The sequence below is a fragment of the Rhinolophus sinicus genome, linkage group LG01 (genome assembly GCF_036562045.2).
Source record: "Rhinolophus sinicus isolate RSC01 linkage group LG01, ASM3656204v1, whole genome shotgun sequence".
Classification (NCBI taxonomy): Eukaryota; Metazoa; Chordata; class Mammalia; order Chiroptera; family Rhinolophidae; genus Rhinolophus; species Rhinolophus sinicus.
Window position 1 is genome coordinate 108,622,635 of NC_133751.1, and position 26,449 is coordinate 108,649,083.

Sequence of the window (26,449 nt, forward strand, 5' to 3'; positions counted from 1 at the left end):
AAAACCCTCTAGTGGCCAGAAGGGTGGGTGGGTGGGGGCAGGGAATGGGTGTTAAAATATTGGAGATTTTATTCAGGGGAATATTCTTGCTGGGACAAGACCTTACTGGGCATCCCCAACAAACACTCTGCCTTCTGTAATTGCCAGACGTTGCACGTGAGAGTCATCCATAGTGAGTGACCCTCTGTGCCTCAGCCCTGCCACAACAGTGATCGGATGGGTCAGCCTGCCTGGGGAGGAGAATGCCAACCTGGGGGGCTCCAAATGCCCCGCCCCATTCAGCTCAGAGGAGGAAAGAGCTGGGACCAAATGCTTAAGAACTAAGCCCCTTCTCTGTTATGGGGCAAGTTGTGTCCCTCAGAATTTGTGTTTTGATGTCCTAACTCCCAGGACCTCAGAATGTGACTGTATTTGGAGATGGGACCTTTAAAGAGGTGATTAAGGTGAAATGAGGCCCTTCGGATAGCCCTAATCCCATGTGATTGGTGTTCTTATAAGAAGAGGAGATGAGGACACAGACTCACATGGGGGAGGGCCCGGTCTGAATGGTAACTTTATGTGTCACCTTCACTGGCCAGGGATGCCCAGGTATTTGGCTAACAGTTATTCTGGGTGAGTCTGTGAGGGTGTCTCTGGTAGACTGAACAAAGCAAACTGCCCTCCCCTATGTGGATGGGCCTCACCCAATCAATGGACGGCCTGAATAGAACAATCTATGTGAGAGGGAACACCACCACCTGACTGCCCTCAGGCTGGGATATCAGTTTTTTCCTGCATTGGAACTCAAACAAACATCATCTCTTCCTGGTCTCAAGCCTCCTGGCATTTGGACTGGAACCACACCGTCAGCCCTCTAGAAGTTCTGGAGTTCAAGATCTTCAGCTTGCCAGCCACAGCTCTTGGGACTCATGAGCCTCTATAATCACGTGAGACAATTCCTTATAATAAATAAATACACACACACACACACACACACACACACACACACAGCAGTGCACTCTTAGAGTCTGTGTCCGGGCAGTGTGGAATGCTGTGTTGCCTGCAGCATGTCCTCTTCATTCAGGCACTTCTGCTGGACCAGAGTGAGGCGTGGGTGAGGTACATGCCAGAAGGCTCAATGTGACCACATTGTCAAAGGTCTTGAGAATTGTCTTCAGCACAATTACCAGTCAAGTTTTAAGAATCAAGCAGCCAGCAACGCAGCCCAAGTTTAGAGAGAGGAATTAATGTCCCCAGTGGGAAGGCTGCCTGCCTCCCTCAGCACGTCCTGGCCGGGTGCATCTAAAAAGTGTTTGAAGCCAGCACCACAGGCATGGTGGGCTCCAGTCTTCTCCCCGATCAGCCTTTGTGTCTTAGCAAAACCCTCTAGTGGCCAGAAGGGTGGGTGGGTGGGGGCAGGGAATGGGTGTTAAAATATTGGAGATTTTATTCAGGGAATATTCTTGCTGGGACAAGACCTTACTGGGCATCCCCAACAAACACTCTGCCTTCTGTAATTGCCAGGCGTTGCGTGAGAGTCATCCATAGTGAGTGACCCTCTGTGCCTCAGCCCTGCCACAACAGTGATCGGATGGGTCAGCCTGCCTGGGAGGAGAATGCCAACCTGGGGGCTCCAAATGCCCGCCCCCATTCAGCTCAGAGGAGGAAAGAGCTGGGACCAAATGCTTAAGAACTAAGCCCCTTCTCTGTTATGGGGCAAGTTGTGTCCCTCAGAATTTGTGTTTTGATGTCCTAACTCCCAGGACCTCAGAATGTGACTGTATTTGGAGATGGGACCTTTAAAGAGGTGATTAAGGTGAAATGAGGCCCTTCGGATAGCCCTAATCCCATGTGATTGGTGTTCTTATAAGAAGAGGAGATGAGGACACAGACTCACATGGGGGAGGGCCCGGTCTGAATGGTAACTTTATGTGTCACCTTCACTGGCCAGGGATGCCCAGGTATTTGGCTAACAGTTATTCTGGGTGAGTCTGTGAGGGTGTCTCTGGTAGACTGAACAAAGCAAACTGCCCTCCCCTATGTGGATGGGCCTCACCCAATCAATGGACGGCCTGAATAGAACAATCTATGTGAGAGGGAACACCACCACCTGACTGCCCTCAGGCTGGGATATCAGTTTTTTCCTGCATTGGAACTCAAACAAACATCATCTCTTCCTGGTCTCAAGCCTCCTGGCATTTGGACTGGAACCACACCGTCAGCCCTCTAGAAGTTCTGGAGTTCAAGATCTTCAGCTTGCCAGCCACAGCTCTTGGGACTCATGAGCCTCTATAATCACGTGAGACAATTCCTTATAATAAATAAATACACACACACACACACACACACACACACACACACACACGAAGTTCTGACAATTAAATTCGTGAACTTGTTGCAATGATGTTGCTAACTTTTTTTGTATCAGAGGGATAATTCATTATGAATCTGTACTTTTTGGACAGTTAACCAAGTTTACTGTTTGCAAGTGCTGAAAAGGCTTCATGAAAAAGATGAAAACGACTTGAACTTTTCACCAGCAATTCATGGCTCTTGCATCACAACAATGCACCAGCTCACACGGCACTGTCTGTGAAGGAGTTTTCAGTCAGGAAACAAATAACTGTATTGGAACACCCTCCCTCCTCACCTGATCTGGCTCCCAATGACTTCTTTCTTTACCTGAAGATAAAAGAAATATTGAAAAGAAGACATTTTGATGACATTCAGGACATCAAAGGTAATATGATGACAGCTTTGATGGCCATTCCAGAAAAAGAGTTCCAAAATTGCTTGAAGCGTGGACTAGGTGCTGGCATTGGTGCATAGCTTCCCAAGGGGAGAACTTTGAAGGTGACCGTAGTAATAGTCAGCAATGAGGTATGCAGCACTTTTTCTAGGGCGAGTTCACAAACTTAATTATTGTGTTACACATGCACACACGTGTGCACACATCTTTTTCTCTTGAGAACCCTGATTAATATACAGCGGTACCTCGGTTTTCAGATATAATCTGTTCTGGAAAACCATTTGAGTTCTGAAATGTTCAAAAACCAAGGCGTGGTTTCCCCATAGAAAGTAATGCAAAGTGGATTAATCTGTTCCAGACCTTTAAAATCAACCTCTAAAACTGCAAATTTAGCATGAATTTTACTGTCTAGTGATACCATAGATCCATAAAATTTACGGCGTTCGTAAACCGAAGTGTTTGTCAACGGAGATGTTCGCAAACTGAGGTACTACTGTATATATGTGAGGACACAGTGAGAAGACGGCTGTGTACATGCCAAGAAGAAGAAGCCAGCCCTGCAGACACCTTGATGTTAGCCTTCCAGCCTCCAGAACTGTGAAAAAACTTGTTTCTTTCATCTGTGAAGTGGTCCAAGGACCCATTCTCAGGCTCCTCATGACACTGTTGATCACAAAGGACGTGCACATGCTGTGTGCACTCAGCATAGCCTGTGTGTGGTGTGGTGGCCAGGACTCGGGTTAGGGGGAGGTGAGTGAGGCATACACCTTTGTAAAGTGCCGACTTTAAGTGGGCACCAAAAAGCTCAGTGATCAAGTCAACAAAATGTCAAAATTGCTCATAAAGACAGGCTGTTTTTTATTTACAACCCTGCGTTATTGTGCAAGGGGAACATTTCCAAAGAGGCTGCAGTTTCCTGGCCCTGCAACCCTATGTGCCTCGGGTTGGGTTTACGAGGGTTGACAATAATGTACAAACAGATTGGGCAATGTAGGGCTGTTCCTATAATCTTTTAAAGATTATTTTAAAGCACTGCACTCTGGGAAACCCCCCACACACAGCACTGCACTCTGGGAAACCCCCACACACACAGCACTGCACTCTGGGAAACCCCACACACACACACAGCACTGCACTCTGGGAAACCCCCCACACACACACAGCACTGCACTCTGGGAAACCCCCACACACACAGCACTGCACTCTGGGAAACCCCCGCCACACGCACACACAGCACTGCACTCTGGGAACCCCCCACACACACACAGCACTGCACTCTGGGAAACCCCCCACACACACACAGCACTGCACTCTGGGAACCCCACACACACACACAGCACTGCACTCTGGGAAACCCCACACACACACACACAGCACTGCACTCTGGGAAACACCCCCACACACACACAGCACTGCACTCTGGGAAACCCCCCCCACACACACACAGCACTGCACTCTGGGAAACCCCCCCACACACACACAGCACTGCACTCTGGGAAACCCCACACACACACACACAGCACTGCACTCTGGGAAACACCCCCACACACACACAGCACTGCACTCTGGGAAACCCCCCCACACACACAGCACTGCACTCTGGGAAACCCCACACACACACACAGCACTGCACTCTGGGGAAACCCCCCCACACACACACACACAGCACTGCACTCTGGGAAACACACACACACACACACAGCACTGCACTCTGGGAAACCCCCACACGCACACAGCACTGCACTCTGGGAAACCCCCCACACACACACAGCAGTGCACTCTGGGAAACCCCCCCCCACACACACAGCAGTGCACTCTTAGAGTCTGTGTCCGGGGCAGTGTGGAATGCTGTGTTGCCTGCGAGCATGTCCTCTTCATTCAGGCACTTCTGCTGGACCAGAGTGAGGCGTGGGTGAGGTACATGCCAGAAGGCTCAATGTGACCACATTGTCAAAGGTCTTGAGAATTGTCTTCAGCACAATTACCAGTCAAGTTTTAAGAATCAAGCAGCCAGCGCCCAACGCAGCCCAAGTTTAGAGAGAGGAATTAATGTCCCCAGTGGGAAGGCTGCCTGCCTCCCTCAGCACGTCCTGGCCGGGTGCATCTAAAAAGTGTTTGAAGCCAGCACCACAGGCATGGTGGGCTCCAGTCTTCTCCCCGATCAGCCTTTGTGTCTTAGCAAAACCCTCTAGTGGCCAGAAGGGGGGGGGGGTGGGGGCAGGGAATGGGTGTTAAAATATTGGAGATTTTATTCAGGGGAATATTCTTGCTGGGACAAGACCTTACTGGGCATCCCCAACAAACACTCTGCCTTCTGTAATTGCCAGACGTTGCACGTGAGAGTCATCCATAGTGAGTGACCCTCTGTGCCTCAGCCCTGCCACAACAGTGATCGGATGGGTCAGCCTGCCTGGGGAGGAGAATGCCAACCTGGGGGGCTCCAAATGCCCCGCCCCATTCAGCTCAGAGGAGGAAAGAGCTGGGACCAAATGCTTAAGAACTAAGCCCCTTCTCTGTTATGGGGCAAGTTGTGTCCCTCAGAATTTGTGTTTTGATGTCCTAACTCCCAGGACCTCAGAATGTGACTGTATTTGGAGATGGGACCTTTAAAGAGGTGATTAAGGTGAAATGAGGCCCTTCGGATAGCCCTAATCCCATGTGATTGGTGTTCTTATAAGAAGAGGAGATGAGGACACAGACTCACATGGGGGAGGGCCGGTCTGAATGGTAACTTTATGTGTCACCTTCACTGGCCAGGGATGCCCAGGTATTTGGCTAACAGTTATTCTGGGTGAGTCTGTGAGGGTGTCTCTGGTAGACTGAACAAAGCAAACTGCCCTCCCTATGTGGATGGGCCTCACCCAATCAATGGACGGCCTGAATAGAACAATCTATGTGAGAGGGAACACCACCACCTGACTGCCCTCAGGCTGGGATATCAGTTTTTTCCTGCATTGGAACTCAAACAAACATCATCTCTTCCTGGTCTCAAGCCTCCTGGCATTTGGACTGGAACCACACCGTCAGCCCTCTAGAAGTTCTGGAGTTCAAGATCTTCAGCTTGCCAGCCACAGCTCTTGGGACTCATGAGCCTCTATAATCACGTGAGACAATTCCTTATAATAAATAAATACACACACACACACACACACACACACACACACACGAAGTTCTGACAATTAAATTCGTGAACTTGTTGCAACGATGTTGCTAACTTTTTTTGTATCAGAGGGATAATTCATTATGAATCTGTACTTTTTGGACAGTTAACCAAGTTTACTGTTTGCAAGTGCTGAAAAGGCTTCATGAAAAAGATGAAAACGACTTGAACTTTTCACCAGCAATTCATGGCTCTTGCATCACGACAATGCACCAGCTCACACGGCACTGTCTGTGAAGGAGTTTTCAGTCAGGAAACAAATAACTGTATTGGAACACCCTCCCTCCTCACCTGATCTGGCTCCCAATGACTTCTTTCTTTACCTGAAGATAAAAGAAATATTGAAAAGAAGACATTTTGATGACATTCAGGACATCAAAGGTAATATGATGACAGCTTTGATGGCCATTCCAGAAAAAGAGTTCCAAAATTGCTTGAAGCGTGGACTAGGTGCTGGCATTGGTGCATAGCTTCCCAAGGGGAGAACTTTGAAGGTGACCGTAGTAATAGTCAGCAATGAGGTATGCAGCACTTTTTCTAGGGCGAGTTCACAAACTTAATTATTGTGTGTGTGCTTACATGCACACACGTGTGCACACATCTTTTTCTCTTGAGAACCCTGATTAATATACAGCGGTACCTCGGTTTTCAGATATAATCTGTTCTGGAAAACCATTTGAGTTCTGAAATGTTCAAAAACCAAGGCGTGGTTTCCCCATAGAAAGTAATGCAAAGTGGATTAATCTGTTCCAGACCTTTAAAATCAACCTCTAAAACTGCAAATTTAGCATGAATTTTACTGTCTAGTGATACCATAGATCCATAAAATTTACGGCGTTCAGAACCGAAGTGTTTGTCAACGGAGATGTTCGCAAACTGAGGTACTACTGTATATATGTGAGGACACAGTGAGAAGACGGCTGTGTACATGCCAAGAAGAAGAAGCCAGCCCTGCAGACACCTTGATGTTAGCCTTCCAGCCTCCAGAACTGTGAAAAAACTTGTTTCTTTCATCTGTGAAGTGGTCCAAGGACCCATTCTCAGGCTCCTCATGACACTGTTGATCACAAAGGACGTGCACATGCTGTGTGCACTCAGCATAGCCTGTGTGTGGTGTGGTGGCCAGGACTCGGGTTAGGGGGAGGTGAGTGAGGCATACACCTTTGTAAAGTGCCGACTTTAAGTGGGCACCAAAAAGCTCAGTGATCAAGTCAACAAAATGTCAAAATTGCTCATAAAGACAGGCTGTTTTTTATTTACAACCCTGCGTTATTGTGCAAGGGGAACATTTCCAAAGAGGCTGCAGTTTCCTGGCCCTGCAACCCTATGTGCCTCGGGTTGGGTTTACGAGGGTTGACAATAATGTACAAACAGATTGGGCAATGTAGGGCTGTTCCTATAATCTTTTAAAGATTATTTTAAAGCTTTATTAACTCTCTTCACTTGGTTCGAAATATAGGAGACTACTTTGGCAGTTGTATGTAGGGTGCATGTTTTTTCCCTTTGCATCAGTCTCCAGTATAGGTTTGCATGGGGCTGGTGCTGGCCTGAGCATCCACATGCTGCATTGGCCACTTCCAAAGGGTCAGGCTAGCTGTTCTCCTCAGAGGCCATCCTGAGAACACATTTGTGCCTCTGCATGTTTGTAAACCAGGGATTGTTTCTCCACAGAGGACATCATTAGGTGAGTTGGTAACTCTGAATAAGACAGTAGTAGTGAATCAATGTTAACATATGGACTTTGAAAATTGTGCTGTGATTATGGCAGAGAATGTCCTTGTTTTTAGGGAAGATCATCTGAAGTAGGAGGGGCTTGAGGTGGGCAACTTTCAAACAATTTTTTTAAAAAGTCTGTGTGTGTGTGGAGAGAGAGAATGATAAAGCAAATGTGGTGCATTGTTAACGTGGGGGGATCTGGGTGAAGGCTATAAGAATTCTTTGCCTTCTTCTTGTAACTTTTCTGTAAGTCTGAAATTATTTAAAGATACTAAGTTTAGAAAAAAGAGTCAGGAATTGCTGAGGGCTGGTTGCATGTGCTCAGGCTCTCACATCTCCTGGAGCCCTCCACCCCCATATCGCCTCTCTGCCTCTTCTCAGTCCTTCAGGTCTAAGCTCAAATGTCACTTCCTCAGAGAGGTCCCCCTGATCACCTTGTCTAGCATAACACCCCATTTCCCTAGTTGTTTTTTTTCATGTATCCGAGTTTTGTTTTCTTTATCACACTCGCCAACACCAAAATTATCCCATTCGTTTGCTTAGCGTTTGTCTCCTCCATCCCCAGCTTCCTAATGCTGGCTCCAGAGGACTTTGTCTGTTCACCCCTGCCCTCCCATCCCCCCACGCCTGGCACACAGTGGATGCTCAATAAATATCTGTAAATGAGAAAGTTTTGATGGTCAGAAAACCTGGAGTCTGTGCTTCCTAGTTTCCCCACCCCCAGACTTGCCATGTGACTTTGGGCAGTGCCTGTCCCACTCGGGGCCTCAGGTTCTTCCTTCGTATCCCAGCTCTAAAGCTTTTGGAGCATGTGGTGCTGAAAGCCCCCAGTTGCTGCAGGATCTACCAGCCGGGTGGATCTGCCCCCAAGCTTATCACTGCTCCCTCCCTGACAGAGGAAAAGCAGAAAGTGAGAACATGTGTTTCGTGAACTTTACCTGTACGCTGTTCCCACGCAGGTGGGCCCATGATGAGAGGAAGTTCACTTCTGTCCCAGAGCTTCTTTGAAACAGGGCAGGGCAGATTTGAAGCCCAGCACCTTTGGCAGGAAACAGTATCTGCCTGAAATTGAATAACATTGTCTTGTTTTCATGGTAACCTTCTACTTACAGCAAGTGATACTAGTTTTCCATTTGGGAGAGTGATATAAAGTTTCCTTTTAAAACAACTGTATTCAGGGGTGAAATCCAGTTAATTTGGTATTTTGCCCATTGTTTTTTTTTTTTTCTTTTCACTTTTTATTGTAAATTTGAAACAGTTGGAAGCTGAGAGAATGGCTTCTTAGGGTCCCACCATGAATGCCACACCGGCACCAGAGGTGGGTACTTCACCTGGGGAGTTTCATCTTTTCTCCACCTACTCCACAGTATTTTGCATATTCAGCTTTCCCATATGGTCTCCACAAATGTCTTTTCACAGTCGATTTGTTCAAACCAGGATCCCAATGAGAGCCACATAGTGCATGAGCCTCTTAAGTTTCCTTTTATACAGAAGTGCTCCTTACTTCTTCGTCCTTGCAGTTTACTTGTTGGAGAAAATGGGGCCATTTGCCGTTAGCGTGTCCCACATTCAGTCTTTGGCTGCTCCCCTCCCCCAGTGGTGTCGTTTAACCTGTTCCTCTGTCTCCCGTAGTCCTATTGGGATTTAGATCAGGAAGCTTGGGTCCAATTTTTTAAGCCAAGTGATTTTAATAGAAAATATTCAATAGTATTAAATTAAATATTAGAATGTCCACAGAGAGAGTCTGTAGCAGAAAGGTGGGGTGAGGATGAATTTGGAACTGTCTATGCATGGAGAAAGCTAGGCAGGAGACAGACCTGGGCAGTCCTTCCCTGGGGATTGGGGGAAAAAACCCTGAAGCAGCTACTGCAAAAGGAAGGAAGCAGAAAGGCGAGTAAGAAGCTGAGGTCCTGGCCCAGGGTGGGGCATCCTTACCAATCCTCTTTGCACACACAACACACACACACACAACACACCCAAGGGGAGGGTTCCTGTTTGGGGTAACTCGACCTGTATGCTGGGGCTCAGGGAGCTAAGAGCCAGGGTCCAAAGAATTTAGGTCTTTCAGCACAGGACAGGGGTCAAATGAAATAGATGTTCTCCTTTGCATAAGAAGGAGCTAGAGAATGGGCACAGCTTGCATCAAAAGGAATTTAGGTTAGACACTGAGAAGGACTTCCATGCCAGAGTAGGACAGTTGTGTTGCATAGTGGTTACAGTATGTGCTTTGGAGCAGAATTGCTTGGGTTCATATTGTAGCTCTACCATTTCCTATTTGTATAGCCCTGGGCATGTTTGTAAATCCTGTTTAGAGTGTGTTTTTCACTCTACAGATGAGATAATAATAGTACCTACCTGATAGGATGGGCCTAAGGAGGGAGGTAATCCCCAGTAGGCCTTGGCTGTAGTGAGCACTCAATAACCATTAGGAGTTATTACTATTGGATGACAGTGAAATGTCTCTCCCTGGAAGTTTTAAAGATTGCCACACCCAGAACAATTCAGAAACTGGAGGCTAAGAAGAGCAGTGCTTTATTTTCCTAATCCTCCACGTGGCTTCACACAGTATCAGCTCTCCAGTGTCTGTTCTGCACAAAGCCCCCTGGAGGCAGGCTCCATTTCTCTCCCTGCTTTGTGGATGAGGGGCGGGAGTGTGAGCAGTGGCTTGTCATAAAGACCCCATGGTCTGAAGCTCAGCATCATAGAAAGGTAAAGGTCGTAGAGTCGGAACCCCTGTGCCCAGATCTGCTGCTCTCGGGATATGTGACCTTAGATAAGTCACTTCACACTTCTGAGACACCGTTTCTCCATCTCCAGCATTGGGGGAGTTGGGTGGGGACCTCCATTGCTTCCACTGTCTGATTTCCCTATGTGGCATATCTGGGCCCAATCCCTAAAGGTCCCTGATACTGTCTGACCTTCCCAGGGCCAAAAGGGAAGTGTCATTTTGACTGATAGCTGATGTCAGACCCTGTCCTCTGGGGTTCCATCCATTCCACAGCCAGGCCACTTGCAGGGTGTCCAGTCTTGGGGTCTGGCTCTACCCTGACCCCAGTTGGCGACCACCATAGCAGGTTCCTGGAGAGACATCTCTGGAACAGTCTCCCCCAGACACTAAGGAGCTGCCGAGGATCCTGCTTTTCCCTCCTGTGGCAAAACTTGATAAGACAGTGCAATTGTCTTCATACTTCCTGCCCATCCAGTCTCGGGGGCAAACAGAGGTTGAACAGTGAGCAGGCCCTGACCCCATTTCACACCCTGGGCTGGTCAAGTCCCTTCTCTGGGCCTCAGTTTCCTAACTTGCAAAAGGAAAGGCAAAGGGATCAAATGAGAGACTTGATCGTCCACTCATCAGAAATTCATTTTTTAACTCCTCCTCTGGATCAAATCATTTGCTGGGGGCATGAGAAATTGATGAGTAAACCCCATATCCACTCTCAAATGACTCCCAGCCTGGTTTTTTCAGCCCTATGGTGGCTGTGTGTAGCCACATGTGTCTCTCGAGCTGGACCAATCACAGGCAGCTTCCTGGAGAAAGTGGCAGTTCCATGAATCTTACAGGGTGAGAAGGAACAGAGCATGAGAGCTGGCCTATGGGCCAGACAGCCACAAATGTGCTTTATTTGGCCGGCATAGGATTAGCTCATATGACATTTTAAATTTGAATTTATTGCAAACATCTAAAATCAAGATCTTTTATGCAAAAATCTGGGTTTCTGGCTTCTGAAAAACCGGAGACCACATTCCTATAGAGCAACGATTGTCCCTTTGGACCAGATGTCGTCCCTACCACTCTGCCCCACCTGATCACCCCCATACCTGCCTCCCAGTAGCTGTCCCATCACCATCGATGGGACCTCCACTCTCCCAGTTGCTCAGGCCAGAAACCCAGGCACCATCTTCTACTTCTCTTTTACTCTGCCCTTCTCACCTTATCAATCAGCACCTCTACCAGCTCTGCTTTGAGAATGTTTCTGGAATCCAGTCACTTGCCCTCACCTCTGGGCCTACCACCTGAGGCTGAGCGAGCATCAACCGCCCTGGTCCTTGCTTCTACCTTCTCTGCACAGTGAGCAAAGTGAGGCTCTACGTGGCCAATGGCTCTTGTACTCCCCCAAGATGGGCTTCCCAGACCCCCAGCCTGAGTCAGTGGCCAGCCCTGCATGCCCCCGAGCTTCCCAGTGGCCTGAGACAAGATGGGAGAACCTAGGAAGGCCAGCCACCAGAAGGCTAGGAGCTCACCAGTGGGCCCATATGACCCACTGCTCTCAGCCATGGGCCTCCGTTTTCCCATCTGGAAAACAGGGGCATCCCGGCACCCCCTCCTCACAAGACAAATGCTCGTTTAGAAGCAGGAAGGTTAAGGGTTTTGATGTTCAGCCAACTTGGTTGACGTGTTGTCCCTGGCCCTGCTCTGGGCTCCACTGGAGTCTGCAAATATATATGATGGTGATTCATTTCGAGCTCAGCCTGACGCAGGAGAAAGAGCTCTGGCTTCGGAGTCAGAGCTGGGTTTAGAGATCATCCTGGGCAAGGCATCTGGGCCTCAGTGTGTTAATTTGCCAAAAAGGGAGATAAGAAGGACTGCCACTGCCTACAGTTACTGTGTGCACCGAGACCAAAGCTGCATGGAAACTCTCCCCCACCGTCCACGGGCGCTCAGAGCAATGCCAGTGAGGGACGCAGACATGGGTAATGCACATCCAGGGTGGGAAATGGCTACCGCTCCGGCTAGGGAATGGAGCGGTGTGAGGCAGGAAAGGAGGGAGCCAGGGGAAGCTGGTCACCAGAAAACTCTTCTGCTTTATTTGTCTACTTCATGGCACAGATCACAGCTGGAAGTCATTTTACTGATTTGCTTACTTGGTGCTGGTTGTTCCTTCCATCAGAATGTTCTTCCTAGGCTCTAGCTCCTTCCTCACAAAGTCCTCAAGTGATACTTGGCGCAGAGTAAAGCAGTCCATGTACGTTGAATGGATGAACTAGCAAGCAAACGAATGAATAATTGGCTTTCTAGATGTGAGGCAGCTTGAAGGGTAGATTGGGTCATGGCATCAAGCTTACTAAAAGTTGTATGCATTGCTGGCTGCATGCAGGGGCGGGGGTGAGGCTTGGGAGAGCTTGCAGGGGAAGATGGAGCTTCTGAGGCTGGCCCTGTGGCCCACCAGAAGGAGGGCTACAGCCCGTCCCTGAGTACCTAACATGCCTGGCAATGCCAGGGGCTTTGGGAATGACAACTGATGTTAGTACCTGGTGTCCTACAGAAGGTGATACTGAGAGGTCAGATCTCGCACCCATGGTTACACCGTTCTGCCGGCCTGTGCCACTTATTCCTCACTGCAGCCAGGAGGGCAGGGATCAGATAGGTGAGACTCGTGAGGACAGGGGAGTCAGAGATGAGTAGGCGTCTGTCCCGTTCTCCGGGACAAGCCACTGTCAGTGGTGAGGACAGATGGAGTGTGACAGTTGACACTCAGGAGACCTGAGGGCACTGGGAGCCTCAGTCTCCTTAACCAGAAAATGGGGATAATGGCATAGCCCTCAGAGCTGTTGAGAGGCTGAGAGAGGACATGATGAGAGCTGAGGGGGTAGCCCAAGCACACTCCCCGGCAGCCCCCACCCAGCATTCTCCTGTGTGACAACCTCTACTGCCATTGGCGCCCTGGGCCAGTGCAGGGTGAGTCGGAGGGGGTGGCATGTGCTGCTCAGGTCTGAGGCTGGGCGAAGAGTGATGGCTGTATGGGGGTTACAGTGCCTTCTACAAGCAGATCTTCAGGCCACTCTGTGAATGAAAGCGCGAGAGGCGGCTCGTTGCTTGGCCTCTGCTGGACAGGCCCATTGAGCTCCTTTTGTGCCATCAGATTCATCCCCAAGGCTTTCCTAACCCCTCAAACAGTCCCCCCGCCTCTCCCCCCACCTACCCAAACCAAGAAAGCAGCTTTCTGAGAAGTGCCTTAGTCCTCCCATCTGTAAAGTGGGAGGGAAGGAAGCCCCAGTGTGATGCAATTAGAAAGGAGATGGACACAGGTGGACACAGCCAAGAGTAAGAACAAGGTGAGGTCCTAGGTCCTCCCATCTGTAAAGTGGGAGGGAAGGAAGCCCCAGTGTGATGCAATTAGAAAGGAGATGGACACAGGTGGACACAGCCAAGAGTAAGAACAAGGTGAGGTCCTAGGTCCTACGGAGGTTTTGGTAAAAGAGGTATCTTCCAGGAGAAGGACATTGAAGAGGTCTCCACAAGCATCTTGGGTCTCTAGTCCTGAAAATGACACCTGTCTCTGAGATCACCTCCAGGCCACATTTGGTGCCATTTGGTACCATTTGGTGCCAGCCATGACTGGAGTTTGACACACAGCAGGCATGGAAGGTGCACGTGACAAATACTCCTCCCAGTTGGGTGTTGAGTGTCTTTGGGGCTCTGAGCCCCAGCCTAGGGCTTCTGCCCCAGAACCTGGGGCTGTAGGGCCCAGGAGACATGGGAAATCAGAGCCTAGTGGGCATCAGGAGGGCTTGGGGTAGAGAAGCCTCAAATTTGCCAGGGATGTGAGGAAACCTGGGAGACCAGGTGAGAGACAAAGGGCGGGCAGGGAAAGGCACCTTCAAGAAGATGCCTCAGACAGAGAAAGAAATTGCTGCAACCACCTGTTAGAGCTCTTGACCCTGTGTGGACAGCGGCCAGCCCAGGGCAGCGGCCAGCCCAGCCCAGTCAGAGGGCAGTGAGTGCAGAGATGGATGGACCAGTGGATAGATGAATGGAAAGTTTGATGAGGGGATAAATGGATGATTGGGAGGGAGAGAGAGAGGGACTGAGAGAGGGGTGTATGTATTTGTGAATGGATGAGTAAGTCCGTGGATGGTTGGTTGGAGAAGTGGATGGGTGGATGGATGGTGAATATAGGAGTGAGTAGGTACAGATGTGTAAACAGAGGCTGCCTCCATCCCCGAGAGATGCTGGGAAAATTGCTAGTGAGTGACAGACCAGATAAACTATTGAATGAAGGTCTTATTCTGTGCACAAGGAAGTGAGGCCAATGTGAAAAGTGGCAGTGAGGCTCTATCCAAGGAAGAGTTTCCTTAGTTCAGTGGAGACCCATGATGGAATGGGCAACCAGGGTAGGTAGTGAGCTTCCCATAACTGGAGGTGTTCAAGCTGAGGCTGAGCAGCCACTTCCCCAGGGTGCTATAGAGGAGTGCTTGTGGTAGATAGGGACCTACTGTGGTGGCTTTTGATGGTGAGGAGAGAGAATTTGGATTGCTAAGACCCCCAGGGAGGCCACAGCCTTTGCAGAAACCCATCTTGCTTTCAGATTAAAAGTTCTTTCCCAGCTTGGGGGGTAGATGTGTGCGCAGCTGCTGTTCCTTGCTGTAGAAATCGGGCTGGAATCTGAAATGGAACTCCCATGTTTTATGTGCCAAGGCAGGGGGCCTGGGTCCAGACAAAACTTTGGCCTGGAGATGCCGACTCAGACCTTCTGTGGGCCGGCGATGCCCTTTTCTAAGTCTTGATTTCCTCATGGGTGAACTGGGGACATGATGGCATTGACAGCTGTCCCTGATGCCTGGGGCCCTGCAGGGTGCCAGGGTCGTGGCCCACCTGCCCTCTGGGGGACTTCCGGGGGCTGTGGGTGGGGAGAAGTGGGTTCTGTGAGCACTGACCTTGAGCAGTGAGTCACTGTCCCTGGGGGCCCTGCCTGGAAAGCCCCAGCTGCCTGCCTTGGGCTGGGCCTGGGAGCAGCTGGTGGGGGGTGAGGGTGGGGGCTCCACCTGGGCCCCAATCAGGAAACACCCAGACCCAACTCAGGCACAGACCCCACCCCTACCCCATCTCTACACAGAGGTGCTGGCTTGCACTTGCCACACTAGGCTGCCATGTTTCAAATCCCAGGCCTACCACTTCCTAGGCCTGTGATTTTCCCCCACCTGTACCTCAGTTTCCTCACATGTAAATGGGCTGACAATCCACTTCATAAAGCTGTTGGGAGAACTAGATGAGTTGGTTCTGGAATCCTGGGCTATGTGAGCCTGAGGTGGTGAGACAGCGGTTAAGGTCAAAGAGGAGTCAGCCTTCTCCAGCACCTCACACAGCAGGGGGCAGCCTGGAAGAGCTGGAGTGTCATCTTTCTCACTAGATGGAGACCCTCGTGGGTGGCCACTCTACCAGGAAGCAGCCCTACTTTCGTCTTTATTTTCTTTTCTGTCTACCCCAAGCTTCCTCCAAGAGCCAAGCAGGGGACAGCCCCTTTCTCTGTGCTGGCCAATGCTTCAGGTGGGCCGGGCTGTGGGCAGGCAGGCGGGTGTTGGGTTTAGGCCTCTGGGGAAATGGGGGAGGCTGTGGGCCAGCCTTTGACTCCCCGCCCACCTCTCTCACGGGCTCAGCCTCTCCCTTCCCAGGCCAGCCTCTGGACACAGGACCAACCCTTGGGCTGCTCCTGGCAGCCCAGCTGTGTGCTTTCCCTCAAGGCAGACGCCCCTCGCTTGTCCCGCCCCTGGTGACTCACGGCTGCCCTGGCCCCCAGCCACAGCTATCTCCTGGCTAGAAGCAGGCACAAGGTTGTGCAGAAGCCATAGGGTCTGATGTGCAAGGGCTGCTCAGCCAGGAGGATCTGGAGCAGCCAAACAGAGCCAGTGCCTCCAAGCTGGCCCAGGGACAGCAAGGCCGGTGACAGGGACCTGTGGTGGCGTGTAGGAGCCAGTAACGCCCCCTCTCCCCTGGACTTTGGGCCTTTTCTTTCTTCTTCCCACCATGAAGAAGGAAGTGACCTGACAGCCAGCGAAGAGAGACAGCCCCCGGTGGGGAGGGGACCAGGTTCGCAGGACAGTGACGGTGGGCCCCTTGACGACTCTCCCCCACCTAGCCAGGCATGAAAGGTGGTGGCAGCGCCGTGTGGAGCCTTATGTGGAAGTACTGCATCTCCGTGAGGACCCTCAGGTACCAGGGGACGCGTGTGTGGATGCCGCTGCTTGGCCATCGCCCGGGGAGTGGGGTGGTTGTGCACCAGGCTGGCCAGTTTGAATGGGCTCTGGGAGGTCCAAGGCAGACCTAGCCTGGGGGTAGCAGGGATGGAGGGCAAGGAAGGCCAGGCCAGGACTTCTTCGGAAAAACTCAGAGTTGAAGGAGGGAGGGAGGAGAATGGAAGGCTGGTCAGAAAGTGTGCGGGCAATTGGCTGGGACCCGGAGTGCCCAGTGGAGGTTGCCTGGGGCAAGGACAGTGTGGTTGGCAAACTCCCTCATGTGCGTGGGAACTGGCCTTCGTTACATAACACACAGACACTGGGCACAGCTGTGTGACTTTGGCCCTGTGTCCCGCCTTCTCTGAGCTGTTACCCATGAATGCAAGGGCCCCCCGCTTGTTCCTTCAGAGCACAGTGTACAACTGTTTCATGTGGCCATCAACGGCATTCGAGAGTTTGAGTTCAGCCCAGACTCAGGCACCTGGCTGCTCAAGTTTAAAACTGGCTGTGGCATTATCAGCAGTGCGAGGTGGCTTACCTCTCGGGCCAGTTTCCCACCTGCAGATCTTTATAGGATTAATGAGGATTAAATGATGTAATACACAAAGAACAGGGTCTGCCACATCTCAAGGGTTGGGTGAGCGTTAGCTATGATTAATGCTGCTGTTGTTAGTATACTTCCCCTACGTCGGACAGATGGAGAGATGTGACTAGATGGGCCCCTGTGCACTTGGAGAGTGGAGCAGAGCTCCTTACCCCTTGGGAAAAGGACACCCACCCTGAGGTGTGCCCCAGATTGTCCCGGTGCTGAAAGGACTCAGATCAGGCAGCAGGAGGCCAGATCCTGTGTGATCGCGGGTAAGGCTGGGGCCTCAGTCTTCTCTTCTGTCAAGGAGTGTGGGGTGGGGCATGGTCTATACCTGGGAGGGGCTTAGGCAGCTACCCTGTTTCCCCAAAAATAAGACCCGGTATTACATTATATTATTTTATATTAGACCCAATCTTATATTATAGTAAAATAAGACTGGGTCTTATATTAATTTTTGCTCCAAAAGATGCATTAGAGCTGATGGTCCAGCTAGGTCTTATTTTCAGGGAAACACGGTAGCTGCCTATTTGGAAGACATCTATCTGGATACACCTAATGGCATATTTTTTACTTAAAGGGTTTTGTACTTAAAAGTTTTACAAAGGGTAAAGGATTAGAAGATTCTCCTTTTTTCTTCATTACCTGCTATAAAAACTATATAAGGTTGTCTGCCTTCTTTTGTTCTTTCCTTCCTTCCGCCCTCTCTTCCCTGTTTCCCAAAATATTTGTGACAGTTTATAGGAAACACCTATATAAATTAAATAATGAAACATCAGGACCAGGAAAACCACAATTTAGAATAGACGTGATGACCTGGGTGCGGGCAGGGACAGGACAGAATAGTTTTGTGCAGCAGCCTGTGGGCCTCTGTTGAAGGGAAAATTGCTGAGCTTCCCAGAAGCCAAAGGGAATGGAGAAATCCAGCCATATGGCTTGCTCTCACTAGAATTCAAAGCCACTGTTTCACTGGCCACAGTTGCCTCTGCTTCTGGGTGAGAGTGTCTGGGACCCTAGCCCTCTGCCTGGATGAATGGACAGGAGGCATTATAGGGACTGACCTCAGGCCTGGGCAGGCTTTGGGGGAGCAGGGCAGACAGTGAACGCTGAGGGCTTCGCTTGGATGGGGACGCCGGCTGGCTGTGGTGATAGAGTCAACAGCCACTTGTCCCTCCTTAGACCCTGGCATAGACATCTTTGGAGGCCAGGACAGGCCGGCGAGTGGCCCATGTGTCTCTCCCTCTAACAGCCCTGGATTTTCCTGTGTCTCATTCTTTCTTACGGTTTCTGGGGACTGGTGTGCTGGAAACCTCAGGGGGTGTTTATAGGATGCAGGCCCTGGGAGGCCCCACTGTGCTCTGCCAGGGGCTTACCCCTCTGATGAGGGTGGCACAGCCCCCACACTGGCCTCTCCATGCCTGTTTCCTGGACAAAACTGTGGGTAGAGCCTTTCGTGGCTCGTGGTCAGTGCTCGCGCAGCATTTGTGGCCACTGCTAGCCAAACAGCGGTGATGGGCAGGCCTGCACCGCTGGACTGCTGTGAGCACTGGTGGGGTGGCTGCCTCCTCCTCAGTCGGGGTGGGCGTGGGGACCATAATTGGCACTGGGTTTGCCCCAAACCCCCACTTAGCACCCATAAGTACAGGCCACCTCCAAGGTTAGCTGAGGATGGGCTTTGGGGGCAGCGGGAGACGTGTTCTACTCTCCAGCCCCCATTTGGTTGGGGGCCCCAAGCGGGGCCAAGGCCACTCCCTGAGTCAAACAGACAGACCAAGCTAGTGTTGCCAGGATCCTATCCCCCTCAGCTGCCAGGGGAGACCTGAGTCAGCAGGTCTGCGGCCTGAGGCAGGCTGGCGGCAGCCGCAGGGACAAATTGGAGGGTGTAATCGGACAGCGCATAGTTTTCCACTTGCGTCTTCAGATTCCGCTCCACATGAGCCTGTCTCCCCTGGCCCAGTCTGTTCACATCTGGAAAAGTGAGAGGTGTGTGTGTGGGGATCAGGCTGCCATGGCCTGCCCTGGCCTTCTGCCCAGGGGTTCAGTGGCTGCAACTGAGAAGTTGAGGCCGGTCTCAGGGACTTTGGCCTGAGGTCCCTGAGAGGGGATCCTCTGGCTCTGGGCCATCTCCTGACAGAACTTAGGAGCTGGGCATACCAGGTCCCATGGCTGGAATCGTAGGTTGTGAGATGTACAGTGGCCAGCAAGTTGCTAAACTTCTCTGGGCCTGTTTCCTCCTGTAAAACGAGAGCAGTGCTATGTGGGCAGGGTTCTTGGGGAGGTTCTACAGGGGTTCTGTTGGCTCAGCACCCAGGGAGCACCCACTGATGCCTGTCCCCTTCTTCCCTTTTCGTCTCAGCACTGGGGGAGGCAGAAGGATGAAGTGGGGAGAAAGTGGGCTTGGCAGTCGAGCCCACCTGAGTGTGAAACTTGGCTCAACCCCTTTCTACTGCATTAAAGCCATTTAGGGTTGTTTTGAGATTAAATGAGTCAATGCCTGTTGGCCCGCCTGGGTTGGGGTGGGTGCTGTGTTGACGCTCTGTCTCTAAGCACACACCTCCAGGCTTGCCTGTCACAGGCCTTACTCTGTGGTACTAGTAAGTCTCAGCTTCTGGCATCACGCAGGAAAATCGCTTTTGCATGTGGCCTTATTTTGGGAACAAAAGGTCACTTTTTGTACCTCAAGGGCCAGTGGGGCATTTGAGCTGCCGTGTGGCAAGGGGCAGCCCACCTAGGATCCTGACTGAGGGTAGGGTAGGGCCTCAGCTGAGCAGACCCTGCCCCCGGCCCGTCTCCACTGTGGTGCATCTGAGAAGTGGGGAGCAGCTGGCAGCCAGGCTCGGGGATCTTCCCGGTCGCTTCCAGTACAATTAGCCGTCTGACACCCCTCAATAAGAGGCCAGTGCATGTACCTCCTGGGACAGGGAGCTCACGGCCTCCTAGCCTGGGCCATGTGTGGGCAGCTCTGATGCAGGGAGACTCTTTCCCACTTGGAGCTGGCATCTCTCTCCCCATGATGCCTCCCCCACACAATCACACTGGGGCCTGCATTCTGGGCCCCCAACCCATCTGCCCCCCTATCCTGCAGTGGCCAGAACTACCTGAGGCCAAAGATGGGTTTTCAGTCCCCTGTCCCTCTGTGGGCAGGGCCCAGAGCCCAGTATGCTGCAGAGCAGAGCTTACGCTGTGCCCCTTTGTTCTGGGCACTGCCCAAGGTACACAGGGTCCTTCTGGTGGCCACTCTACCCTGCATCCATGGGACTTGCAGCACTCAACCCTGTAGGCCGGCCCCCTGCCCCCACCTCCCTGCCGCATGCTGCTCCATTGCCTGCCCCCACCTCCCTGCCGCATGCTGCTCCATTGCCCGCCCCCACATGGAGTCTGTGCAGAGCTGAGGACCTACTGTATGTGTGGCACGATGCCAGTTGCTCAGTATACATTCTACCTTGACCAGCTGACACCCACTGTGAGGAGCACCCCTCCAGGACAACACACCTGGGGCCCGAGTACCTTGTGTTACTAGTTTCATTCCAGGGATATTGATGAGTAAGGTGCTGTCCTCAGAGAGCTCAGGTCCGGCAGGGCACAAGCAAGCACAGTAGACTGTGGAAAAGGCTGAGCACCTACTGTGTGCCAGGCCTGTGCTAGGCCCTGGGGTACAGCCATAAGTCAGGTGGACAGCCTGGGCCTCACAGAACTGACATTCAGTCAGGAAAGAAGCAATAAACAAAACAAGTAGATGAAGATGTCTTGAAACAGGGGTTAGAGGCAAGAGGATACAACTAGGAGGGGTGATAGTGCAGCAGAAGGAGCCATGTGACCTGGGGTGGTCAAGAAAGGCCTCTCCCTCGTGGCGGGAAAATGGTGGATGGGAAGGTGGGAGGAGAAGCCGCAGCGAGTTGGAGCTGCCAGAGGACCTGAAGAAGAAGCAGATAAACCTCTGAAAAGTAAGACTCTTTCTTCCAGTAATGGAGGGGACAGTTCCAGTCTCAGCACTGAGAAGCAATCCACTGAAGAAGGCGCTGCAGACCTCCCAACAAGGCCTGCAAAGACCTCCAAGTTTGGACTCGCCATGAACAGTCAGAGGACAAAGAAAGCCCCAGCCGTAGCCATCAAACTTGGATCAAGTCAGCCTAAAGAAATGCTTCCAGCTCTTGCTCTTTCAGTAGCAGCAGCTTCTGTTGAAGACAAAGGGAGAGAAGCAGAGGAAATGCCTCCAGAAGCAAAGATGAGAATGAAAAATACTGGACGGGATGCACCAGCATGAGCAGGACCAAACACCTTCAGTAAAGGAAAGCATGTGGTTTCTGAGGACCAGAAGCTATGGGAGCAGAATACGAAATCTCATCTTGGAAATGTCCAGGACCAAGACAAACGATGTGTTTTGAAATTGGGGTGTGGTGGATGTAAAGTTAAAAGGAACAGTTTCCTTTTTAAAGAATGGTACAAGGCTATCTTTGGAGCCGCCTTTTATTTATTTATTTATTTTTAAGATTGAGTGGTACACTAATAAATGAGAGTTTGAAATTAGAGGTAATTTATGTTTTATATACAGACTTCAAGACAGTTGCTAATTTTGTAGTTTCGTGTGATTAGTTTCCAAAGGTTACAGATAATTTTTTAAAAATCAGAAATGGTACCTTTTTAAGAATTATATCTATTTTTAGACATAACTATCAGCACTTTAATAGGGAAGCAAAAAGTTATTGTCTGTTTAAACTGCAAGCAATTCCTCTCTAACTTAACTACCTCGTTAACCTAAACTTTCTGGCTCCCAGGAAACAGCCTTAAAGAGAAGGGAGTATTGTATTGGTAGGAAAATGTTACTGGACTATTGACTGAAATGTGACTGGACTATTAATTAGATAAAATTAAAATATTGCTTGTTTTCCTACTGGGCATTTGTTTTCTTTCAAGTCATAAACTAGATATTGCATTGCTACCAGTGGATACAGATGCTTAGCTCTTTAAAAAATTTTTGTTTCTTAATTTAATGTAAACTGTTGAGTATTTGAAATAGGCCACTTCACCGGAAAGGGTCTTATCTACCTTCATTAGTCTTCAAAGAACAACCATTTGCTACCAAAGTAAGTCGGTATTTTGAATGTGCTTCTCTTGGGTTTTGTTATAGCTATAGCTAGCTCCTTAAGCATTTCCACCAGATCTTGAGGCAAGTCATAAGGAAGCTATTTCTTTTAAAATACCAACCACCACAAAAATTTGTAAATGTATATAGTACTTAAATATTTGGCTGTTTTGTTTTTAAAAGGTAACAAACACCAAAAAAGTCAACATTGTATGAAGATGGAAAATGAAAAAGATGCACTTTTTGTAACTTTGTCGAAACATTTAAGTTACTAACTTGTGAAAACCAATTTGATTTGAACATACTATGTATATACTTAAATCATGCTGTAGTACATAGTACATATAGCACATAGTAAGCAGTGGCTTCTCAAAAGTACGTTTTAGGTACTGAAAATAGAAGCAAAGTAAATGCATCTTTAAACATTTTATGGAATCTTCCACCATTTTGTTAAGCTGTGTGTAGTAGGGGTGTTTGTTGTTGTTTGTACTTTGTATTGCATATGAATTCTATTTTAATGTGACAGTTAACCACATCTTTAAAAGCATAGTCATAGATAAAAGAAAAATGCAGTATAATGATTTCCTCAAAAAACTACAATGTTATACGAGGTAGGACAATTATAAGTTCGCAAACTCATCCTAAAAAAAGTGCTACATACCTCATTGCTGAATATCACTACAGTCACCTTCGAAGTACTCCCCTTGGGAAGCTATGCACTGACACCAGTGCCTAGACCACCCTTCAAAGCAATTTTGGAACTCTTTCTGCAATGGCCATCAGAACTGTCATCATATTACCCTTGATGTCTTGAATGTCATCAAAGTATCTTCCTTTCAATATTTCCTTTATCTTTGGGTAAAGAAAGAAGTTGTTGGGGGCCAGGTCAGGTGAGTAGGGAGGGTGTTCCAATACAGTTATTTGTTTACTGGCTAAAAACTCCCCCACAGACAGTGCTGTGTGAGCTGGTGCATTGTTGTGATGCAAGAGCCATGAATTGTTGGTGAAAAGTTCAGGTCATTTTTGTCTAACTTTTTCAAGCAGCCTTTTCAACACTTCCAAATAGTAAACGTGGTTAGGTCTTTGTCCAGTTGGTACAAATTCATGATGAATAATCCCTCTGATATCAAAAAAGGTTGACAGCAGCGTTGCAACAGGCTCATGAACTTACTGTCATACTTCGTTCTCGCAGGCAGCTTCAAATTGTCTACTGGTGGTAACTAAGTAATAACTCAGTCCTTTTAATAATCAATAACTCCAGAGAAGCAGCATGTACGTATTCCTAACACTTGTTCACTTGCATTTAAATTAGAGTAAGCCCCAAGTCAAACAATGGAAACATGTATAGAACTATTCATTCTTACTTACCTGGTTTAATTATATCAAGATACATGAACTTAACTTGCTTTAATGAAGGCAGACTTCATTTTTGTCCATTTTACCGTTTATGTTGAATAATCCTACATATTCTTTTCTTGACTTAAATGCAATATTAACCGAAGGTCAAGATGGGAGAGAGAAACAACTGAGATGAATGTCTTTACTAAAATACCAATAAATTTGTCAAACTCAAAAAATAAAAAGGAAGATAAAAGAAAGGCCTGTCCCAACTCTCATAACTGATGCGGTCCATCCATGCAATGGAAAGTTATGCAGCCATAAAAAGGAAAGAAGTGCTGATGTGACATGGATAAACCTTGAAAACCTTGTGCTGAGTGAAATAAGCTAGTCATAGAAGACCACAGAGTGTGTGGTTCCATGTACGTGTATGTGAGTGTCCACAGTAGTTAAGTCCGTAGAGACAGTAAATGAGTATTTATCTAGACTGGGCACAGGAAGAACGAGAGTGATTGCTTAATTAGTATAGGGTCTCAAAGATCAAAATGTTCTAAATTGTGGTGATATTTGTACAGCTCTCTGAATATACTGAAATCATTGAATTGTACATGTTAAATGAGTGAATTTTATGGAAAGTGGATTATATCTTGATAAAACAGCTTTTTAAAGAAAAGCAAATAAGGCCTTTCTGAGAAGGTGGCCTTGAGTTGAGAGTAGCAGGAAGGAGTGATCTCGTGAAGATCTGGGGAAGAGACAACAAATAGCAGGTGCAAAGGCCCTGAGGCAGGAGGGTGCCTGAAGAACACTGGGGACGCTGGGCAGGAGTCAGGGAGGAATGTGCAAGGCCAGATCCTTTTGAGGGCTTGAGAGTGTACTGAGGTGAAGGGACAGACAGTGCAAGGTTTTAAGCAGGTTAATGACATGATGTGCTTTCTGTTTCTGAAACAATCACTCAGGCTGCTTTGAGGAAATGAGACTGTGGAGAGGGAGGGGCAGGGGCTGGGGGAATGGAGAGACTAGTTAGGAGGCGGTGGCCACTGTCTAGAAGAGGGATGATGATTGATACCCAAAGGAGACAGACCAGCAACCGGGAATTCAGATGGAAGGAGAGGCTTCCTGGAGGAGGGGCCTGGGATGGCCTCTAGGAATGGGGGTGGACAGACGGGGGCAAAGGTGAAAAGGCCTTGGGTGGCACCAGCAGTGTGGGGAGCTGAGTGCACGGAGACCTCTGAGCCTGGCCTGGCCAGAGGAGACCAGGCTGACTGCCACCCTGGGTCCCATTTAGGCTAGAGCTGCTTTCAGAGTAAGTAGGGCAGCCTTTCTCCAGGGCTATCTTTGTCCTGCTTGTTCATGCTGACCCTCAGTGAGAATGTTAGCACCGGAGTGGTCGGAGACCCAGAGTGGCCCAGTGTTCTGAACAAAGCAGCCTCGCAGAAACTCGAGTGGCCGCGAAACGCGATCGGCCACGAGAGACCGGCCAGGGAAGGAGCTGTATTATTTATTGACCAGAGCCTCTGGGGCCTGCCTGTTGAGGCCATTTGGACTGGCCAGACCTGGAAGCAGCCCCCTGGACAGTGTCTGGGGCCCAGTGGGAGGGCAGGCAGGGGCCCCAGGGTGCCTGGCACTCTCTCCCCGGGGCGTGGTTTCCCGGATGCTGGCTGAGCAGGGAGGAAGTCAGACTTCAGGCCCTGCAGAGGGGTGGCCCACAGCTTCTCCCCAAGGACCGTGGAGACAGGCAGGGCGCTGGGGCTTCAGGAAGACCTCCGCCCCATCCCCTGTGACACTGTGAGTACCAGCCGCCTGGCCCAGGGCAGGGAGGGGGTCTCGACTACCTGAGAAACCTGTAAAGAGCTGCCAGTTGTCAGGGCAGCCTGCCGTGCTTAGGGTCTCTGGGTTCTCGTCAGGGTTTTTGTTGTTTCTTGGAACTGTTTTCTTCAATCTGTTCTCACTGCCTGGATGACACACAGGCCCACCCTGGGCTCAGGAACCCAAGGTGTTTCCCCACAGCTGCCTGAAAGGCAGCCTTAGCTGCGTGAGGGAAGTTTTCTCACTCCCTTGGGCATTAGACCAGCGTGAGGCATAGGTGAGGGTAGACAGTCCAAAGACCCTCAGGCTGGTTTGTTCTTTGCCTGGAGACCTCACAACAACCCTAAGAAAGAGGGACTCTTGACAACCCTATTTTACAGTTGAGTAAACAGGCCTGCAAAGGTCACACAGTTTTCCAGGGCTCCTGGAGTGTGGTTGGTGTCGTTTCCTTCTCCAACTGCTACCCCCTTACCTCCTGGAGCATAAGCTTCAAGCACATGGGGGTTTGGGCAGAGGGAGCAGAAGGCTTCCTCAGGTTCCTGCCCCCCCCCCCCCCGCATTTCCTGCCATCTGTCAGTCCATTAGGGTCGACCTTGGGCAGGTCTCCCCTTCAGTAACTCCCCAGGGCCATTTCCCCATCTGTGCAGTGTCCCCTGGGGTCCCCATGAGGTCAAGCTGACAACTTCAGCTTCTTTCTGAAATGATCCAGAGTAGAACCTTGAAGGCCTGCAGACCCCCGAGGCTGGGAGGGACTTGAGGGACAGTCCCTAGGTGGGTGGGGCAGCTTTGAACACAGAATGAGAGATTTGGTGATGCTCTTTGGTGCTGTCCCTTGGGAAGTCCCCTTTGATGAGATGGGGACCTGGGGCCACCTGCCCTTCAGGGAGACTCCCCACCTAGTCCTGCTTCCCCAGCTAACCCTTGCAACAACCTGGAAAGGGGAATGACTACCACTGCTGGTTATGTGGCAACTCAGGGCCCAGAATTGTCAGGATGTCCTTGCAATGTCCCACAGTGGTTGTAAGTTGGGGAGCTGGGATTTGAACCCAGAGTGACTCTGAGCCCCTCAGTGCATCATGT

General features: G+C 49.9%; 1 protein-coding gene across 17 annotated transcripts in view; it reads left to right on the forward strand.

Moving 5' to 3' along the window:
- The window catches only part of IQSEC1 (IQ motif and Sec7 domain ArfGEF 1), a 489,184-nt gene that overhangs the window by 341,976 nt on the left and 120,759 nt on the right, over positions 1-26,449 (forward strand). For 3 of the 17 annotated variants that reach the window (XM_074334162.1, XM_074334257.1, XM_074334241.1), the window contains exon 1: positions 25,194-25,348. The exons of 13 other annotated variants lie outside the window; for them this stretch is intronic. In XM_074334162.1, the coding sequence (XP_074190263.1) occupies positions 25,215-25,348 (134 nt within the window). In that variant the 5' untranslated portion in view covers positions 25,194-25,214. Of the gene's footprint in view, positions 1-16,010; positions 16,534-25,193; positions 25,349-26,449 lie in introns of those variants that run through there. One more of the 17 variants, XM_074334182.1, reaches the window with a different exon arrangement.